The 18,235-nt window shown below is 41.0% G+C and overlaps 1 protein-coding gene across 1 annotated transcript; it reads left to right on the top strand.

Moving 5' to 3' along the window:
- The first annotated feature begins 10,315 nt into the window (after positions 1–10,315).
- On the top strand, positions 10,316–18,191 carry nuf2 (UF2 component of NDC80 kinetochore complex). The gene is made up of 13 exons (XM_071911637.2): positions 10,316–10,536; positions 11,017–11,091; positions 11,451–11,527; positions 11,673–11,734; positions 11,850–11,947; positions 12,458–12,531; positions 13,013–13,106; positions 13,200–13,262; positions 13,554–13,691; positions 14,260–14,400; positions 16,648–16,823; positions 17,711–17,846; positions 17,951–18,191. The coding sequence occupies exons 1-13, from the start codon at positions 10,414–10,416 to the stop codon at positions 18,056–18,058; spliced, it is 1,365 nt and encodes a 454-aa protein (XP_071767738.1). The 5' UTR covers positions 10,316–10,413; the 3' UTR covers positions 18,059–18,191.
- The last annotated feature ends 44 nt before the right edge of the window (positions 18,192–18,235 follow it).

Here is an 18,235-nt window from a genome sequence, read left to right as displayed (position 1 = left end):
CGGTTATCAGGATCGTCAGTGTTGGGTTTAGTGAAGCCGGCTAACTCAAAGATACCCTGATAGCCTGACTTTGTTGAACTTGCTTCGTGATACAGGCCTCTGTAGCTGTGTGGTGGGGGCGTGGTGTGTTGCGTTTCACTCTCAAAAGGGTTAGCCAATCAGAACAGAGGGTCGTTAATATTAATGAGCCTTAAAGACACAGCAACAGAAATAGCCTGTTCTTGGGAAGGCTCAGAGAGATGCTGGAAAATGGATTGTGTAAAAACGGATTGAAAGTGTTTTTGGTACATGACACCACACACACAGCTTTGAATGGGCCTCAACACATAAAATAAAACACTGTAAAAGTGTAAAATATGGGACCTTTAAGGAGTTTGTTGTTTTGCAGCACATCCATCACCCAAACCAAGTATTATTCTCAATTCTATTAGAATTAAAAGTTATTCCTGCTCAATTTATCTGACAGTAGATGGTTTTCTACATTATTATTGGACTAAATGTGATCTTGGTGTGAGGATACTGTCTTAGCATGCTGGTTGGAACCAATTTTCATTGCCCAGTCAAAACAGAATTTGTAGATTATTGCATCATAAAGCTGTTGTGGAACTAATGCATCAGGTGTCCTAGATTTTTCTCATCTTACTGTTGCAACTGGTTAAGGTAAGTCAATGGTTTTCTTCTTTAATGTAGCATCACTGGACCGTAGATACTTTTATCTAAGGTCCAGTGATGCTGTAACTCAGAACCAGTGGTGGAAAGAGGAGTGAAATATATACGATACGACGATACCTTTAGTGGTGTAGCCTACATTACTAAATGATGAAAATGTAGCCTAATAGGCTGTGTTTAGACAAGTGCTTCCTAAACTTAAAACTATGCTCGAGACGCCCTAGATGCTAATTAAATCATTCCAGTCATTGTAAATGCTTCTAAAAGGCAATGAAAACGACCTGAAAGGGGGGAAAAAACGAAAACTAAAGAGTTAATTTTGGAATTGAACTAATCTCCTCCTTAAAGCCAGTGTTGTTTCTTCCTATGCAATTAGGGCCGCTGTGGTAGAGCCTGGAACACGTTACTCCAGAAAAAACACAGAACAAAAAACAAAATGTTGTTCTACTTGGCTAACATCAGCCCCCAACATGCAGTTAAACTTATTAGCCTACTTAACACTGTTATTGTATTAGAACTATTAACTGCTAACTTAAAAGGAAGGTAGGTAGCTCGGGAGTTGTAGGTGTGTAGGTAGTTAGGGATAGATAGATAGATAATGAGGTTTATCTATCTTAAATGACGGTTTTAGGGCAGTGATAGGCAAATACAATATTTTATCTGAATGTATAATGACATGATAAATGGATGATAGTCTAATTAAAGGGATTGAAAGTAGCAACCAATGTTCTCTCTTTTCTCCCCATTTTCCTCTCAGCTTTCTGTGCAAAGAGAAATAGTTTATGGAAGACACGAAGGAGAATTCACCTCCGGGTCACCCCCTGGCCCCTTCTCCCCTCCCGGGCTCCAGTGGCTGCTGCAAGTCCAGTTACTATTTGGAACTGAACGAGCTGGGAGTGGGGGCCTTTGGAAGAGTGGCCCGATGCTTGAAACAGGCCACCGGCGAGACTGTGGCTGTAAAGACCATAAGAAACACAAAGCAACGCATCATCGCCCTAAAAGAGGTGGGCTACTTTATTGATTTTGATGTTTACACTTGCAAAAGATTGTGTTGCATTTGATTAGTTGGTCAGATTTCGATGTAACACATGAACTGTGTTTTGATAACATAAGCATGTCAAACTTGTCATGTGCTCCCAGGTGTCCATGCTGCAAAAGCTAAGAGGTTTGGACCCAGACATGTGTCACATCGTGAGATTTCATGAGTTCTTCTTTACGGAGTGTGGCACTAGTCTGGTGTTCGAGGCGTTGGACATCAGCCTGGACGACTACATGGAGCTCAGAGAATTTGCCCCTCTGCCTTTAGATGACATCAGCACCATCACCCAACAGGTACAGATACTAATCAGATAGAAAGCCAAATTCAAATGTTCAGCTGTGGCACATGCTCTATATTTTATCACTGACTTTGTATTTGCAGCTGGCCACAGCATTGGACGCCCTGAAGAGCGTCGGAGTGATCCACACTGATCTGAAACCCGACAACATCATGCTGGTGGATCATCTGAGGAAGCCCTTCAAGGTCAAGCTGATTGACTTCGGCTTGGCCATTGAGACGAGTGAAGCTGAGACTGGCGCTCTTATTCAGCCCCTTGCCTGGAGGTGAGGTCTATAGAAACATGGATCACTCCTCTACTGGAGTGTGTAGTTTCTCAGTTCTGCTGTAAATAAGTAGCAGAGTGTGTGTTTCCTGTCCATACTTGTTAGGACAAATGATGCATTCAGGGCTCCGTAATTCTCAGTTGCTGTGACAACCTTGTACTGATGCTGTGCATTCTTGTTTTTGAGGGATTCTGCCATGTCCCATGTTGTATTCTTTTTCTTCAGAACATGACAATGTTTCGCATTTTGTGTGTTGCTGTTCTTCCACACTCAGGTCTCCAGAAGTCATTTTGGGTCTGCCATTTTCTGAGGCTATTGACATGTGGTCGCTGGGCTGTGTGATATCCTACTTGTTTCTTGGCATGCGACTCTTCCCTGGGCAGTGTGAATATGAAGTGGTCAGTACCTTACTATAGCTGGACTCCTAATACATCTAGTTCTGCTGCATCCACATATACTCTTCCTGAAAGGCCCAGCTCAGTTCACTATGTAAAGGATGACTGGGTCTAGATGTTCATTATTGATTACAGTAGCTATTATAAGAGCAGCAGATGATGATCACAGCAGACAAATCACCAAAAGTGTGTGGAGTCTTGATAGTCTAGAAAGATGATGCTGTGTTTTGTTTCCAGATGGCATTCATCGTCGACCTCCTGGGTCAGCCTGCAGACCATCTTCTGGACGCTGGGCTAAAAACAAAGCAGTTCTTCAAAAAAACGCCTTACTATGTTTGCAACCAGCACTGGATGCTCCTGGTACCACAACGCCCCTTCTTTGGCTATCATTTTCTCTTCAACATTTTCTTCTCTGTTTAAGATTGTTGTTATAAAACAGTAAATACACTAAAGTGATTAAGAGGTATCTCAAATAGACTTTATGTTCTTTTAGACTGCGGGCATGCTGTTCGTAGACACCAGGCGCTACAAATTCAACTCTCTGGATAAACTGAAGGAGGTAGGTGGTCAAGTAGGTGGAAGCTGCTGAAAAGTCAAGACATAGCATTGGCTGAATTCATGACTTTCACTGACTCCCTTTTCATCAGTCAGCATGATGATTTATCTGATTTTTGGTTGGAATTTGCTTATTGTTTCCAAATTTAGGAGCGCCTGGATGAAGAGAACAGTGCTGAAGATAGAAGGGAGTTTGTTGAGTTGTTGAAGAAAATGCTTCAAGTGGATGCTGGGAAGAGGATTACCCCCAGAGAAGTCCTCGCCCATCCATTTATTACAATGGGCCACCTCAATGGCTCCAGCCACAGTTCTCAGTAAGTGTGTGTTTCTGTGTGTGTGTCGTGCGTGCAAGTCCTTATATTTCTGCTTTGCGTATAGGTAAGTCCTGTTTCCTGAGTATAACAGTGTGAGTTTGTTGTTTGGTAGCTGTGAAGCTCTGCGCCCTGCCACCACCGTGCAGAGAGACAGTGAGACTGTGGATAAAGAAAAGTCTCAGCCTGCAGCACTGGAACCCAGCAGGAACCAGGTCCAGGCTAGATCCCAAGTCCAGAAGAAGACCAAGGCTAAAGATTGGTAGGTGTTGGTCCATCTTTCTATTTGCCTGCTGGTGCTAGATTGTGTCGTAGAGGCCACAGTTGCTTTATTATCAGATTCAAACCTTTTCATGTTGCTGAATCCACTGCTGAATGTACCTGAACAACAGACTTGAGGGAGCAGTATATGTTAACTGCATGTGTCTTCATTTGTCAGCACTGGCAGAACTTCCACAGCACCACAGCCACGTGTCATCTTGGTTCAGCCCATGTCATCCATAAACAGCATGCAGGAGGATGGGGCTACTGAACAGCAGAGTGACAACCACCAAATTAGGTAAGGTTATTTCCTCTGGACACTCCAGTCATCCCTCAGATAAGGGTGGAAGAGGAGGGAAATGGTCAAGTTAGGCCATAATGTGAGCAGATAGGGAGTATGTGCACTTATGTGGGAAATTTGCACGATTGTTATAAGGCGTTGTGACAAATAACATTTGAAGGAATAGTATGCGAACAGTGTTTTGCCCGCCACTATTAGGGCAAGTATGTCCACTAACAACAAGTTACTCCTAACAAGATGAGATAATTTTCCCTCTACTCTGGTAAAGTACTGCTCTTTAAAACTTTTTTGGACCAACAGTGACTGTGTGTGTGTGTGTGCGTGTGTTTAGCCCCCAGACTGCTCTGAACAAGACCTCCAGCTGTCCTGAGATTGTGGATGATAGTGGTATCAAGTTGGAGTCTGTCACTGAATCTGACACGGCTGCTGCCGTGTCTCTGAAGTTGGAGTCTGTCACTGAAACTGACATGGCTGCTGCCGTGTCTCTCAGTGAAACTGACATGGCTGCTGCCGTGTCTCTCAGTGAAACTGCCATGGCTGCTGCCGTGCCGCTTAAGTTGGAGTCGCTCAGTGAATCTGACATGGTCGCTGCCATAACTGAGGCGACTCCCTCACTGGACGCCACAGAGGTAGGAATCACCGCTTGCTGAGCGTGATTCATATATTAGCAATATTGTACAGTAGAAAAATGGACTCAACCAATAATGAATGGGATTATTGTTAATACTAACAACTTCCTCTCAGGTCGGAGCTGCAGCTGTTCCAGCTGTGGACTCTGCCACTGTGGACACCACGTCGGTTCCCCCGAGCAGCGCTGCTGCAGCCGCTGCTCTGAACCAGACGGACCACCTGGACAACGAGTCCTCTCACACCACATCTGGTAGGAGATATTCACCTCCACTTGTGTCTGAATTGCCAAGTCCTTCCACACTGAAGTTAATTGCATTAAAGGATAACGCTGGTGTTTTTTAATGCATTTCTTACCGTCAACAAATCCTATGAAAATAACAAAATAAAAAATGCGTTTGCTCTACTCCCGTACCGTTTTTAGCCTTCAAACCGGAAGTCATTGGCTCCAATTGTATGCTAAAAACCTTGAAATACAGCTCACAAAGACATAGTTTCAATTTTAAAAATCGCTAACTGTTACCACGAAAAGTCAGACTGTTGTAGTTATTACCAAATCAAATTCAAATGGGAACAAATTCTTCATTACGCCGGGGACTATTTTCGGTGCTACGGAACTACTTTCCTGAGATGGAAAACGTGTTTACGGTCGGCTTATTAAGTCGTTTGAGGAAAAAGTCGGCCGGCCCGGTGCATCGCGATGATAAAATATGTTGCCCAGAGCAACGGCATGGCTCTTTGACGTGTTTTTAATAGTTTTTTTAATACAATGGAGTTCTTTGGCTGCTGGGACATGAGGCTGCATTGGGCACCGGCTACATGGACGAGACTTGCAAAACAAAATCATTACTATTTTCATAGGATTTGTTGACGGTAAGAAATGCATTAAAAAACACCGGCCTTATCCTTTAAGGACGGGTGAGGCATTGACTGTGCTCTTTTGATTTTCAGAGGTCAGCGAGCCCAAGAAGAAGAAGAAGAAGAAGAAGAATGGAATCCGACGCTTCTTCTCCAGGATAATGAAGGCACTTCGCAACAGCTTTGTGCGCAAGGACAATGATGCGGAGTGAAGTTTACTGTGAAGGTTTTTTAGCTACACACCTGAGAATTTGCATGACGGATTTTACACTCAGAAAACACTCTGAAGTCACAGAAAAGATCAATATTTGAAATAGGCTATAGCTACAAGCCGCAGCAATGTCAGGGTTCATGCCCATAACAGCTAATGTTGGGAGAAGTCACATTTAGCTATTAAATTAGTTTGGGAGTTGGTGATTCCATTAAAAACCATTTACATCAACTGAGCTAAAGTCTAATAAGGGAACTTAGCACTGGTGTCACACACACAGGAGAAAAATGGGCAACAAGCCTAACTTGCATATTACGCACATTCCACATTTCCAAATAAATGCAATGTTAGCTAACTGCCATGGTCGGCGGTCTTCATTGGAAATGTGGAATGTACTTAATATGCAAGTCAGGCTTGGTGTCCATTTGTCTCCTTACTTACCACACCAGTGGTAAGTTCCCTTATTAGACTTTAGCTCATTTGATGTAAATAGTTTTAGCATCACCAAGTTGAAAACAAGCTCGATAGCGATATACTTGTGAGGCTGCCGTCTTGTCCGATTCAAAACTGGACAAAAAAATCGATCTTTTTTGTCAACACGGGTGGCTCAATATTTTCTGAGTGTAAAATCCATCATGCAAGTTCTCAGGAGTTTTGCTAAAAACCTTCATAGTTCTCTGTGCGGGCAGCATGGAGGCTCAGTGGTTAGCACTGTCGCCTCACAGCAAGGACACGAGTTCCTTTCTGTGTGGAGTTTGCATGTTCTCCCCGTGTGTGCGTGGGTTTCCTCCGGGTACTCCGGTTTCCTCCCACAGTCCAAAGACATGCAGATCAGGTTAACTGGAGACTCTAAATTGTCCATAAATCTAAATGCTGAGATAGCCTGCAGCACTCCTCCTCTTGCCACATATTGGGTAACGACTGGGACACATTACACGTTGTTGAAGCCCGATTTGGCAACAACTTGAGATCAGGCAGAGTCAGCGGTAGTCCAGGGTAGTCCGGGGTAGTCCCGGGTAGTCCCGGGTAGTCCCGGGTAGTCCAGGGTAGTCCCGGGTAGTCCGGGGTAGTCCAGGGTAGTCCCGGGTAGTCCGGGGTAGTCCAGGGTAGTCCTGGGTAGTCCCGGGTAGTCGCGTTGTTTAGTCGCACCTGTAATTGTTATGTGTGTTGAAGTGAAAGAGTCAAATCTTTCTCCTATGATCCCAATCAGCAATGTCACAATTAGATCAAACATGTTTGATTTTATCGGGGCTCGTCTTTGCATGATTGTGTGGTTTGCGCTCGTCAAAGACTCGCATTTTAGCGGCAAATTTCAACAGCCAATGAAAATGGAGATTGCGACAGACGACGCAAGAGGGAAAAAGTACGTAAGCGTAAACACAAGATCCCGCGTGCACGATGGCTAAGCTGGGACAGAAAAAGACACCTGAACATGTTCTCAGTCTTTTTTCCATGCAAATTGCAGCACAAACCACAATTGCTGCGAGCCGTATGGGCTGCATGTTTGTTTTGGTATCAAAATATCGCAGAACAAAACTAAGAGTCTAACAGCCCCTCGACCTTTCATTGTCATTCATGATTGGAAAAATCTTTTAATGTGTCCCCAGCTTAAGGTGACCAATGGGCCAAACTCCTAAAAAGTCAGTATAGTCCTTTAACCCTGAGGAGGAATAAATGTAAAAGAAAATGAATGAATGAATTAATTCTCCCTTCAAAAATAAACCCATTCATTCAAAAACAAATTCAGAGTTGTCCTGTTGTCAGTATTATGTGTTTTCACAGGAGAGTATATTCACTTCTACACTGCTAGTTTTACTTATAGAGTGCACATGCAACACACACACACACACACACACACCTCTCATAGTTTTTAGGCGACTTATCAATTGAGTGCTTCAGCCTACAGCTACGCAGCAGGGCAACACTTAGAAGCATAAATTGATGATCAGAAGCCAAATGATCACCAATCTATGCATTTTAGTTTTGGATCTCAGTTCAAATGAAACAGATCATCAATATTTGTAGATCTGCAGCAGCAAGTAGTAATGGGAAACATAAAAGAAAAACGGCATATAAAGAACAATGGAGCAAGTGGGTGGATTCCAGTATGAACAGGATGTGCAAAATAGCATCAGTAGTATCAGCATATCAGCATATATCAACATTGTATATATATAACAATGAGAGAAGTATGAGAACAGAGAATATATGGAGGATGTGCAGAAATGTGTTTGTATTCACAATGGATCTATGCAGATGTGTGTTGAGTAAACTATACACCTTCCAAATATATTCACTTCACTTTACAGGTGTAGATAATATAGACAAGCAGCTTTGGGAATGTGCCTTACTAGGAGGAACCCTTAGTGACATTAAGGCACATGTAAAAAATTGAACACTCATGATCAGAACATATTTGGTACATTTATACTGAAGACGTATGGACAGTGCAAGCAGCACCGTATAAATATAAAGCATATGTGGTGCATGATAGTTGGTACAGACGGTGCAGACTGCCTCAGAAAAAAAACAACTGCTGGCAAGGTTATTACACAAACTTTCTATCTTGTCCACTGTGAAAACACCCCAATCAAAATAGAGCAATTTTTTTTATAGCTTTGTTTAAATAAAATAACACTGCACTCTTGCATAGCCGGTGAAAATGTATTAAGGTTTCGGTATTAAAACCTTCATCAGAGAGACATGCAGACACAGGAGACAGTAAATAGTCTACTGGTGCAATCGTAAACAAGTTCAAAGTTCAAGTAATTAGGACACATAAATACATACCAATCTTCATGGAATATAGAAATATACAACAATAGAGTGTAGAAAAAAAATCATACTTGCTTACTCACTATGCATTGCATAAACAGTGGTCATATTAAACTAACATAAATTGACATAGTAAAGAGAAAACGTAGGGCATTTTTATTCTATTCTGACATTACATGTCATTTAGAATTGTGGGAAAGAAATATATCTTTTTCTTATCGTTTTGGCATCCTCACATCTATTTTCTTGTATTTCTGACATAGATCCCTGTGTTCTAATATATAGGGGAAAGTTATGTTTATAGATTAATTTCCAATAAAGGAAATCAGACAATATCACAGGCAGTTTGCTTACATCGTAGTCACACCGCAAAAGTAAGTCTATACCCCCAATTTTTTTATTTTTTTTTAATTGCATTGGGAATGGTAAATCAAAATGAGTTGCCATGCCTCATAAATGAGTTTAACCACTTCAATTGAAGAACCCCATTCATGATGTCAAACTCTATTGCACTTACTCCCCTATCTTCATAGCTTTTTAACATATAATTTCTTCTTATATAATGACATTTGTTTCTCCAGATAAAACTGAAGTTAATCTTATTCATTATTTTTTATCATTTTAGACAACCCCTCCATTTTTGACAGTAAAGCCCTTCCAAATATGGTTATATCTCTCTGTAGCCAATGATTTCATATTGGTTTACACTACTTTTTTCTGAATGTTTCTTTATCTCTGCTGATAAAGATACCCAAATACTTAACTTCCTTTTTCACCTGTATTTTATATGATAGTTGTAATGGTTGGTCATGTAAGGCCAATAGCTCACATTTGTTTAAATTTAATTGTAGACCTGCTGCTTTAGAGAATTGATTAACAGATTGCAAGACTAAAGGAATTTGCTCTTCATTTTTAACCCACATTAACTCAGTTGACCCACTCCTCAGTGTGAATCTCTATTGACTTCCACAATCCACTTTAACAGCAAAAGGAGCACTTTGATTGCAAAGCTCTCTACTTTCCCATATAGTGACAAGAGGGTGTGATATTTTTCCATCAAAATCTCTGAAACTGGACTCAAATACTATGCAAAGTAGTAAGGAACCCACATATTCTGCACTTTATTATACTAAAAGAGAGTTCACCCTGCACCCTTAAATCCCATTCAGTTGCATTGAACAGATATGTTGATGGCTTGTTAGAAAGAAAGACCTGAGACGTTTTGAAAGATGAATATTGTTCAAAAATCCTTAGGAGCAACATAAATAATTATGAGTAACTACTACAGCTACTACAACTACCACTACTATTACTACTACTAATAATAATACATTTTATAGCTCTGATTTGAAATTAGAATTTACAAAGTAGTTTACAAAACGGCACAAAACAAAAATAGTAAAATATATTAAAAGGACATAAGAATTAGGAAACACATTTAAAAGAAAGGGCAGTGGAAATATACTAATAATACATGAATAACATAAAACCATATACAACAGCACAAGAATAAAAAGTGAGTAAAATAAAAAAGTACATACAAGCAAGTCTATAAATTAAACGTGTTGTGAGAATGTGAGGATAAGCACACTCCGACTAGACTCTCTGCTGCTGTACGCCATTAGCACGGTAGAGGGCGCTAGTGATCATTCTATGCAATCTCCGTCACAACAGAAGAAGGACAAATTGACCAATCAAATGGTCTGAATCAACCACAACAAGGAAGTCATTTTAAGGCGCCAATTTTGTATCGTCGTTGAGATACTTGTACAAAAAATTGTTTTGCTGTTTTTAGGAGTAGTTTGTCTCCGTAAAACGTTGGATTTGTATCGTCACTAAATAGCAACAATGACAGAAAACACGTTCCCAGTCTATAAGGTGGATTCAGTAGTAAGCTTTTACCGAACTGAAGTCCTTACTGGTCAAGAGGCAAAACATTTCACGAAGAGTGATCTGACTCCTACTCCAAAGGTAATGTGTAAGGTTTCTTATCTCTGTTGATGAATATTTTATAATAGCATAATGAGAGTAGAGAGAGTTCAGAGAGTAACTAAATTATATCAGCTAAGTATCACCGTTGTAGTGTTAGCGCTTTATCAATGACTGACGTTACGGATTAGCCCCGATACGGGAACTCCATTGAGCAATCAGACAGTTTAATGTTGCTTTGCTTATCGGTAAAGTTAAATATTTGTTTGAAAAAGATATAATACCTTTTACGGATCGATAGGACCCACTCTTGAATTCGGCATACGTCCAATACACCAAGCAGCACTGTAAAATTGATTCGCCTGTCATTCCCCACATTCTTCTTCCACCAAAATACACCGTGGGAGCGAATGGGAAACAACTGTAAAATTGCTGGGTTTACTGTATCAACTGCAGACAGTCATTCCTCTTTGGTCAGTTCTCTCCAACAGAATGAAGCTCATTGATTTTTCTCACTTTTAGCCAGAGTCAGTCCAAAGGTTATACATGAGGATACTGCATCACCTGTATCGTTTCAGACCGGAGTTTCACTCCATGGTAAGTATTGTGTTTGACAGTTTAATCATGTTTCCTTGCTCACATCCAAGCATGCATAGTAGCCTACCTGCCACAACATGACTTGAGACTTTAATTTTAATAGATATGGTCTCTCTCCTCATTTCGGCATATATCCAATCCATTAAGGATCACTTAATTTCAATACGATTTCAGATTTCCACAGAGCAATCATGTCAATTCCTGTTTCTTTGGCATTGTAATGTCACCCCCTCCACCTATAATTTCCACGGTGAATGCTGTGAGCGTAAATGAAACATGCAGACTCATCACCACATTACGCCTATTTATTCTCTTTGCCTTTTTGTTGAGTGTTTGATTTCGTTTTTGGTTTCCAACAGGTTCCGCTGTTGGAAAACATTCAGTATCCGGCATTTCATGAGGGGTCCACTGCTGTCATGAGTGTTTACCTGCGCATGTGAGTTTTCTGGCTTTCCTTCATGGATATAATATCAACCAATTCTGATGGAACTGGGCTTCAACATGATCCTATGCACGATATGTATTTTTCTATACTATTTTATACAGTCCTATTGAACAGCATTGTGCATGATCTTTTTCAGGCAGCAGTTTCTGCCTATGTGCTATGTGTATGACTTCTCACTCAATGACCTTCTGGCTCCAAGTAAGTATATGATTTTCTGAGTTTTGCTAAAATTATTATGCATATTTTATTGGTTAAGCCACGTTCAACATCTGGCAACCAATCCTTAAATAATTGTCTTGCTGTTCCTTTACAGAAACGAAGAAAACTCTCGTTGTTCTAAGTGGAATCATAAACTTTCTTCACTTCAGGAAGCAGCGGATGGAGATGATCTTGGAGCAGCAGGCCAGATTTGTATGTTATTTCATCCCGCATAGGCATAGCGGGGGGGGGGTTGGTGATGGGCTTAAAGTTAGAGCAACAGGCTTGTAACCAGAAGGTCGACAGTTCAAATCCCTGATGCTGAAAAAGAGGATTCATGCTCACTAAACCTTTCCTTGAATAAAGGTTTCAAAGAAAATACAGCCGTTATCTTGTCCCAGAAATATCCTGCTCAACATAGTATTTATTTTCATGATATTTAGTAAAATTAGCTGAAACAATTGGAGCTGATACTATAGTCTAGAGAAATGTCATTTTTCACTTGTATTTAAATTTTCTAACACTTTTACATTGAACACTATATTGACCACCTTCTGTCATGGTCAGGTTTTCACTATCACCTATAAGCTTGTTTTTCTGTCCGCTGTTATCGTGAATATGTTTGTTCATCAGATGAGAGTGGCTCTTCAAAATAAAACAACTCATGAATCCGTGTGCATTTGGATTTGCGCATACCGTAACAGTTACTCTTTCTTTTGTCAGAGGGCTGATATGGACATGTTGCAAACTTGCACCAAAGGCATAAAAGAAGCGGAGAAGAAGATCGAGACGCTGACGTAAGTGTTGCATTACAGATGTGAGATCATCTTCTAATTGGTATATTGCTGTAAAATGAGTTCCGGTGAGGCATTTAAATCCTAGCAGAAAAACATATACACTGAACATGCAGAGATAATAGTGGCAAGAATGAGACTCGGATTACAACAGTCATTCTAATACATTCTGTAATTTGTGTAATTTCTTGTGAATTAAACTAGAGTAAAATGTAACTATTGCTGTTTTTGCTGGGAATCTACAGCGTCTGAAATAGTTGCAGTCCTACGCTGTGATTTAAGCTGATAAGACGGATGTATTTTTACATTAAAATCTTACGTAACTCAGCTTTAAATCTGGACATGAAAGATAAAACGGCTATAGAGCCGTCGTTATTGCTCGTCTTAGTTAAAAAAATATTGCATGGCGGTTATCTTGAAACGGAAGATAAAATGGAGACTTGCACATTAAGATGCGTACCGGCTTTTCTTCCTCTGCGTTCAGGACCATCCCACCAGAGCAGCAGGCCGAGGCCAAGGAGCTGGCAGCCGCGCTCTCTGACCTCCACGCCGCCACCGTGCACGAATACCAGGAAGTGGTAGGAAGTGATAAAAACGCCTCATGATCATCACACGATCGAGTTCTTGTGTTGTGCTGTCAGTCGGGCTGAAACAAACATATTTCCTTCCAGAATGGAATAAACGACACCATTGTGGAGTGGAAAGCCATAACTGCAGAGAAGACTCAGAAAGTGGTATGTGATGGTGATGCATATTTAACTGCTTTTTTATCTCATTGCATGCAATATTATGTGGGACTTTGTTCTGGTATGCAGACTATACAGTATATCGGGGTTTTTTTATCATGTAAAATATTGTTTCCGCACCACAAAAGAATCCCAAGCCGCAGAAATCATGTTCCATAGTTTCTGGAAGACAAAATGAAAATACGCACAGTACATGAAATAACACCGGACACCAATGGCAGTCTAATAGCTACAAGGCCTTTTCAACACTGTTCGGTGCTGTTTGAATGTGTGCGCCAGGCCCAGCTGAAGGTGGACGTCAGCACCCTGAAGGAAGACATCGGCAAGCTGAAGTCTCAGATCGTGGAGTCTCCGGAGGAGCTGAAGAGCCAGATGGAGAAGATGAGGGAGAATGTGAAGAACATCAAGATCTCCATCGTGAGTAGAAAAGGAAACGGGGAGATCTTTGGCCCCCTAACCTGGCATTTAGACAGATGTATCGGGCCGTTGCTGGCCGTGTATTAAACACCAGATCTGGTCCAGTCAATGTCGTCCATCTCTCATTATGATGGTTTGATATTTATTGTAGAATTGATGAATACTACACTGGTTGTCTATGGGAAGCCCTGAACCTGAATTGCTACTAATGCAACATTTTGAACAGAATCCACATACCTGAATTGTTAGTTGTTGTTGTTCTTCTTCCTCTTCTTCCTCCTCTTCCTTCCTCCTCCTCTTCATGTTCCTCTTCCTCCTCTTCCTGGGTTTCAATGAAGAGTTTTAGTGTCCCATCATGCTCTAAATGCCGTTTCAGAGGCTTTTCCACAAATAAAAGTTATGGGGCAAACACAGAATACTTTTAATTTTAGGTTTTGGCACAAGAATGGTCAACTTTAAAGATATTTAATATCAGCAGCTACAATCCAAAAATCTTATATTGGCCCATGTCGGTTGAATCCTATTTTTGAACACTGCCGTTAGCAACTGGGTGTATTTGTGGTACCAGGAACACACCGATGAGCGCGTGGTGGAGCTGCAGAACGCGGTGCAGGGCATGACCCACAGCGAGGCCGAGATCCAGCTGATGTACAAGCTGCTGCAGGACCTGCAGAGCGGCATGAACAACACCAAGCAGCGACAGGAGGAGGTACGAACAACCTGCTACTGCTGTGTGTCCAGCTCTGTCTTCAAAACCTGGGGCCAGAAAAAGGAGAATAAATAAATAACATTTGAAGTACAAAATTAAATAGGGTCAATTAAAGGATAACGACATATCAACAACCCTGTCAAACCCCCTGCAGATATATTATGGTCATGTGCTATGGAAGAGTATAAATCCTACTTATTTCAACTTTTAAGAGTCAAAATAAATAATATAGTGACTTATAGGTTCAGCTAATTCAGAATATGCGGGCATATTAAAGTTTGGCTTCATAATAAAAAGATGCTGACTAGCTTGAGGGGAAAAAAACCAAGGAATCCACAAACAGAAACAAGTCTTAAAAGAAATAATATTAATTAAACTGAAGGCTTTAAAAAGTATGAAACTGTTTCTTTTTTTACTGCATGCCCACTCTTACATTAATACAGAACAAGGTTAGGTGCAATATGCAAAGCATTTTTTTTTCATTGCGTATGCTTTAGTAAACAGAATTTATTTTTGTCCTTTTTCTACTTTTCTTATACCCATTTATCGCTTTCATTAACTGTGTTCAATTAAAATGGCCAGCTTTGTTTCTTTATTGTGGTTTTTAATTGGGCTTAAATTCAATTGTAGTTGGCATTAAAAAGAGCTCTTAACATGTCTTAAATTTGGCTTTCTGAAAACTGTAGGTACGTTAAAGTAGAAGTAAGGCTGGAGTGGAGCATGCATGTGATGAAGCATTAGGAAGTACCGAAACTGCCGTCCTCTCCTTAAAGACGGGCATTTTTGGTGCTCCATAGCATTCAATTCATATTACAGTTAAATGAGTGAAAATGCCAGCCAACATAAACATGCCCACTCTGCTCAATGTACCACATAGAGCAGCTTGAAATGTGAAGATAATTTCAAACGTACAGATTGACTGAGTAATACATACAACAGTCTATATTAGTCTATAATAGACTATACAATAGTCTCTAAATATAGTCTATGAACTCCATAAGCCACCATGTATTTTACAACTCCTAGAGTGAAACAGGTATAGCCATAAGCACCTGTTGTTTGATTTGCATAATATACACAATGGAGTATTCTCCAGTTTTAGGAGTGTTTATTGTGTGTGTATATACTGTGTATATATATATATATATGTGTGTATGTGGAGAGAGAGAGAGAGATTTTAGCATAAATACTTGAAAAGGTTTCCATTCTTTAAATATAGAGACTCAAAATACTAGTGCACAAAAAACTGTTGAACTAGGGTTCTGTAATCAAGTATGTATGAGGTAGCGAGCAAGAAGAAGGGTGAAGCTCTAAATAAGTAATAGAATAATAAAAACTAGATGCAGTATATATTCTGGGTGAAATGTGGGCCAGCTCAAAGCAACTGAAACTGGTGCTTGTTCTGCAGTAGCTAAAAAAGTGAACATGTTAGCTTGTAAATTAGCTTACTGGGATAAGAGTGAGAAGAACAGGAGGAAAGGTTTATAAATGCAACACTTGTGTATCATCTTTGGCACTACAGTAGCGGGGTGAACACAGAACACACTGTATTCGATTCAACTAGAGGAGAATGAGGCGGTGATATTGATGTGACTTGACACGAAAGGTGAGTGAACTGAGATGGAGAAGTGAGCGGTTTGTGATTATACCCCGACGGGGAGCGTGACGATGATTGGATCGGACATGACCAACTTTTCCTGCCAGTGGGGAGGAAAACCGCTCGGAGAGCTGTGTGTAAAAGACAGCACCGCCGTGGGGAGAGTGGAAGTGGAAAGAAAGTTTGTCTCGAACTCCAATAATATAATGAAGGCTCTCTAAGTCAAAAACTGTCCATAGCTTGATAGCGTTAATTCATTAGAAATTATCTAAATGACAGAATGTATAGGAAGGATTGTTCTAATCCTACGTTTCACCAGGGTCCAACTGAACACCCTCCAAGCACCAAATGCCAGTAGTTTGTCTATGGTGGATAAATCAATAGGGGTCACCCGCCACTCTGGCCGCTAACTTTTTGAGACGATAACATGTGAATGCCTCAGTTATACAGTCTTTGGTTTTTGCCTGTTCTCAAACTCTGTCCCTGCTGACCATCGTACACTGTGAGCCAATCAAATCAAAGCAAAACAAAGGCTCTGTATCAAACAGACTCCTGATTGGCTGCCCAATTCATACCAAATTCAAAAAATGAAAACATTTGAGAAGCCCTGTTTCTTCATTGTACGTTTGTGTGTTCCTATGTGTGTGTAGGTGGAAGAGCTGGCAGCTCAGTATGAGAAGCGGCAGAAGGAGCTGAAGAACCTGGGCCTCGAGGAAAGCCAGCTAAAGAGGGCTCTGGGCATGAAGCTGGACAAGGACTCCAAACAGCAGATCCGCAGGCAGAAGAAGAAGGAGATGAAGGAGCATCACGTTCAGGATGTGTTGGGGTATTACCTCAGTGGCATAGTATACAATATGCTCTACTATTTGTTACACAGAGGGAATAATTTATGGTTCATCTAGATGAAAAATCTTCCCTTGAAATAGCTGTCCTGCACAGCGTTCCCACTGGTCATGGAATGAATTTTTAGAGGTGTATTCCAGCCAGGGAAATCAGGAATTATCAGGAAACTTTACAAATGGGTCACTTTACAGGATTGTACTAGAATGTATTTTCCAACTTGCTTCACACATTCATTGTATATTTTGCATGTTGGTGGCTTCAAATGGCAGCGAGAAGTAGCTGTTTGTTGTGAAAACTGCTTGAACTTCAATACCCAGAAATCACGTAACAACACGTCAGTAAACTGCACACAGCACACTCATGTTTGCCAACCTGACTGGTCTGTGATGCTTAATACCAAAGGAAGCCAAAGAATTGAGAGACAAAAGGTCTAACGTTGGTGAGTCCGGCTTTCTCTGGACGGAGCGCTGCTCACTGAAATCCAAACTGTCTCCTAAACAGCAATTAGTCACTCCCTATGGGTGGAGAAGTGACCATACCCAACACCAGAATATCACTTTGGCAAATAGGGTCAATCTCAATTAGGGCCGATGGGACGCTCTTCTCTGTTGCAGCCCCACCTTGTCATTTAGGCTGATAAGACAGGTGTGTTTTTACATAAAAATCAGTCTAGCACAGCTTTAACAAACCAGGAAGGAGTAACAGTTTTTGGTCACGAAAGTGCTCCGACATCGTTAGGGAAAGTCGCGTAAAAGTCGAGGTATTTTGCATCAAGGCCACAATGGGAACTTGCTTTCATTGTGTCCCATGTATTGAACTGGCTCTCGTGAAATGCTCTCATGGACCCGCCCCGACTCAACTGTCCTTCAGGCGGTGTGACCAGGTCCATCAGAAGCGTGAGGAGATGGCCGACCAAATCCAAGAGATCTCCAGGGAGACCCAGCAGCTGAAGGCCAAGATGCAGAGCCTGAGGGACATTTGCAGCAAAGAGACGGAGAACGCACAGGTACGAGCACCGTGTAGGGTGGTTCTGCATCAACATGTCAGGCCCAGATTTGTTATTGCTTCACCCGTGGTCGGAGACTAACCATTTCACGTCACTGTGTCCAGGCTCTGTACGACAATGTGTCCATCTCGCTGGATGAGGTACACAAGAGAATCGAGACGCACATTGTGGACCTGAACCAAGATATCAGCAAGATGTCTGCCAACTTCTAGATTACTTGTTTTCTTTTCACTTTCTTACTAAACTTATCTATGTTTTCCCTTTATTTCACTGTCATATTTTTAACTATTCTGACATTTGTTACCTTTCAAACTTTGATTAATGGCTAAAATGTTGGGAAGGTGTATATACTTATCAATAAATGAATGAATGAAAGAAATCGCTGCATT

The sequence above is a fragment of the Centroberyx gerrardi genome, chromosome 5, assembly GCF_048128805.1.
Source record: "Centroberyx gerrardi isolate f3 chromosome 5, fCenGer3.hap1.cur.20231027, whole genome shotgun sequence".
NCBI lineage: Eukaryota > Metazoa > Chordata > Actinopteri > Beryciformes > Berycidae > Centroberyx > Centroberyx gerrardi.
This window is presented reverse-complemented; position numbering and strand designations above follow the sequence as displayed.

Excerpts from the sequence above, each read along its gene's own strand:
- nuf2 (XM_071911637.2), top strand. The coding sequence starts at position 10,414 with ATGACAGAAAACACGTTCCCAGTCTATAAGGTGGATTCAGTAGTAAGC. Across the intron at positions 13,692-14,259 it reads AGAACATCAAGATCTCCATC|GAACACACCGATGAGCGCGT; the intron begins GTGAGTAGAAAA and ends TTGTGGTACCAG. Across the intron at positions 17,847-17,950 it reads AAGAGACGGAGAACGCACAG|GCTCTGTACGACAATGTGTC; the intron begins GTACGAGCACCG and ends CACTGTGTCCAG.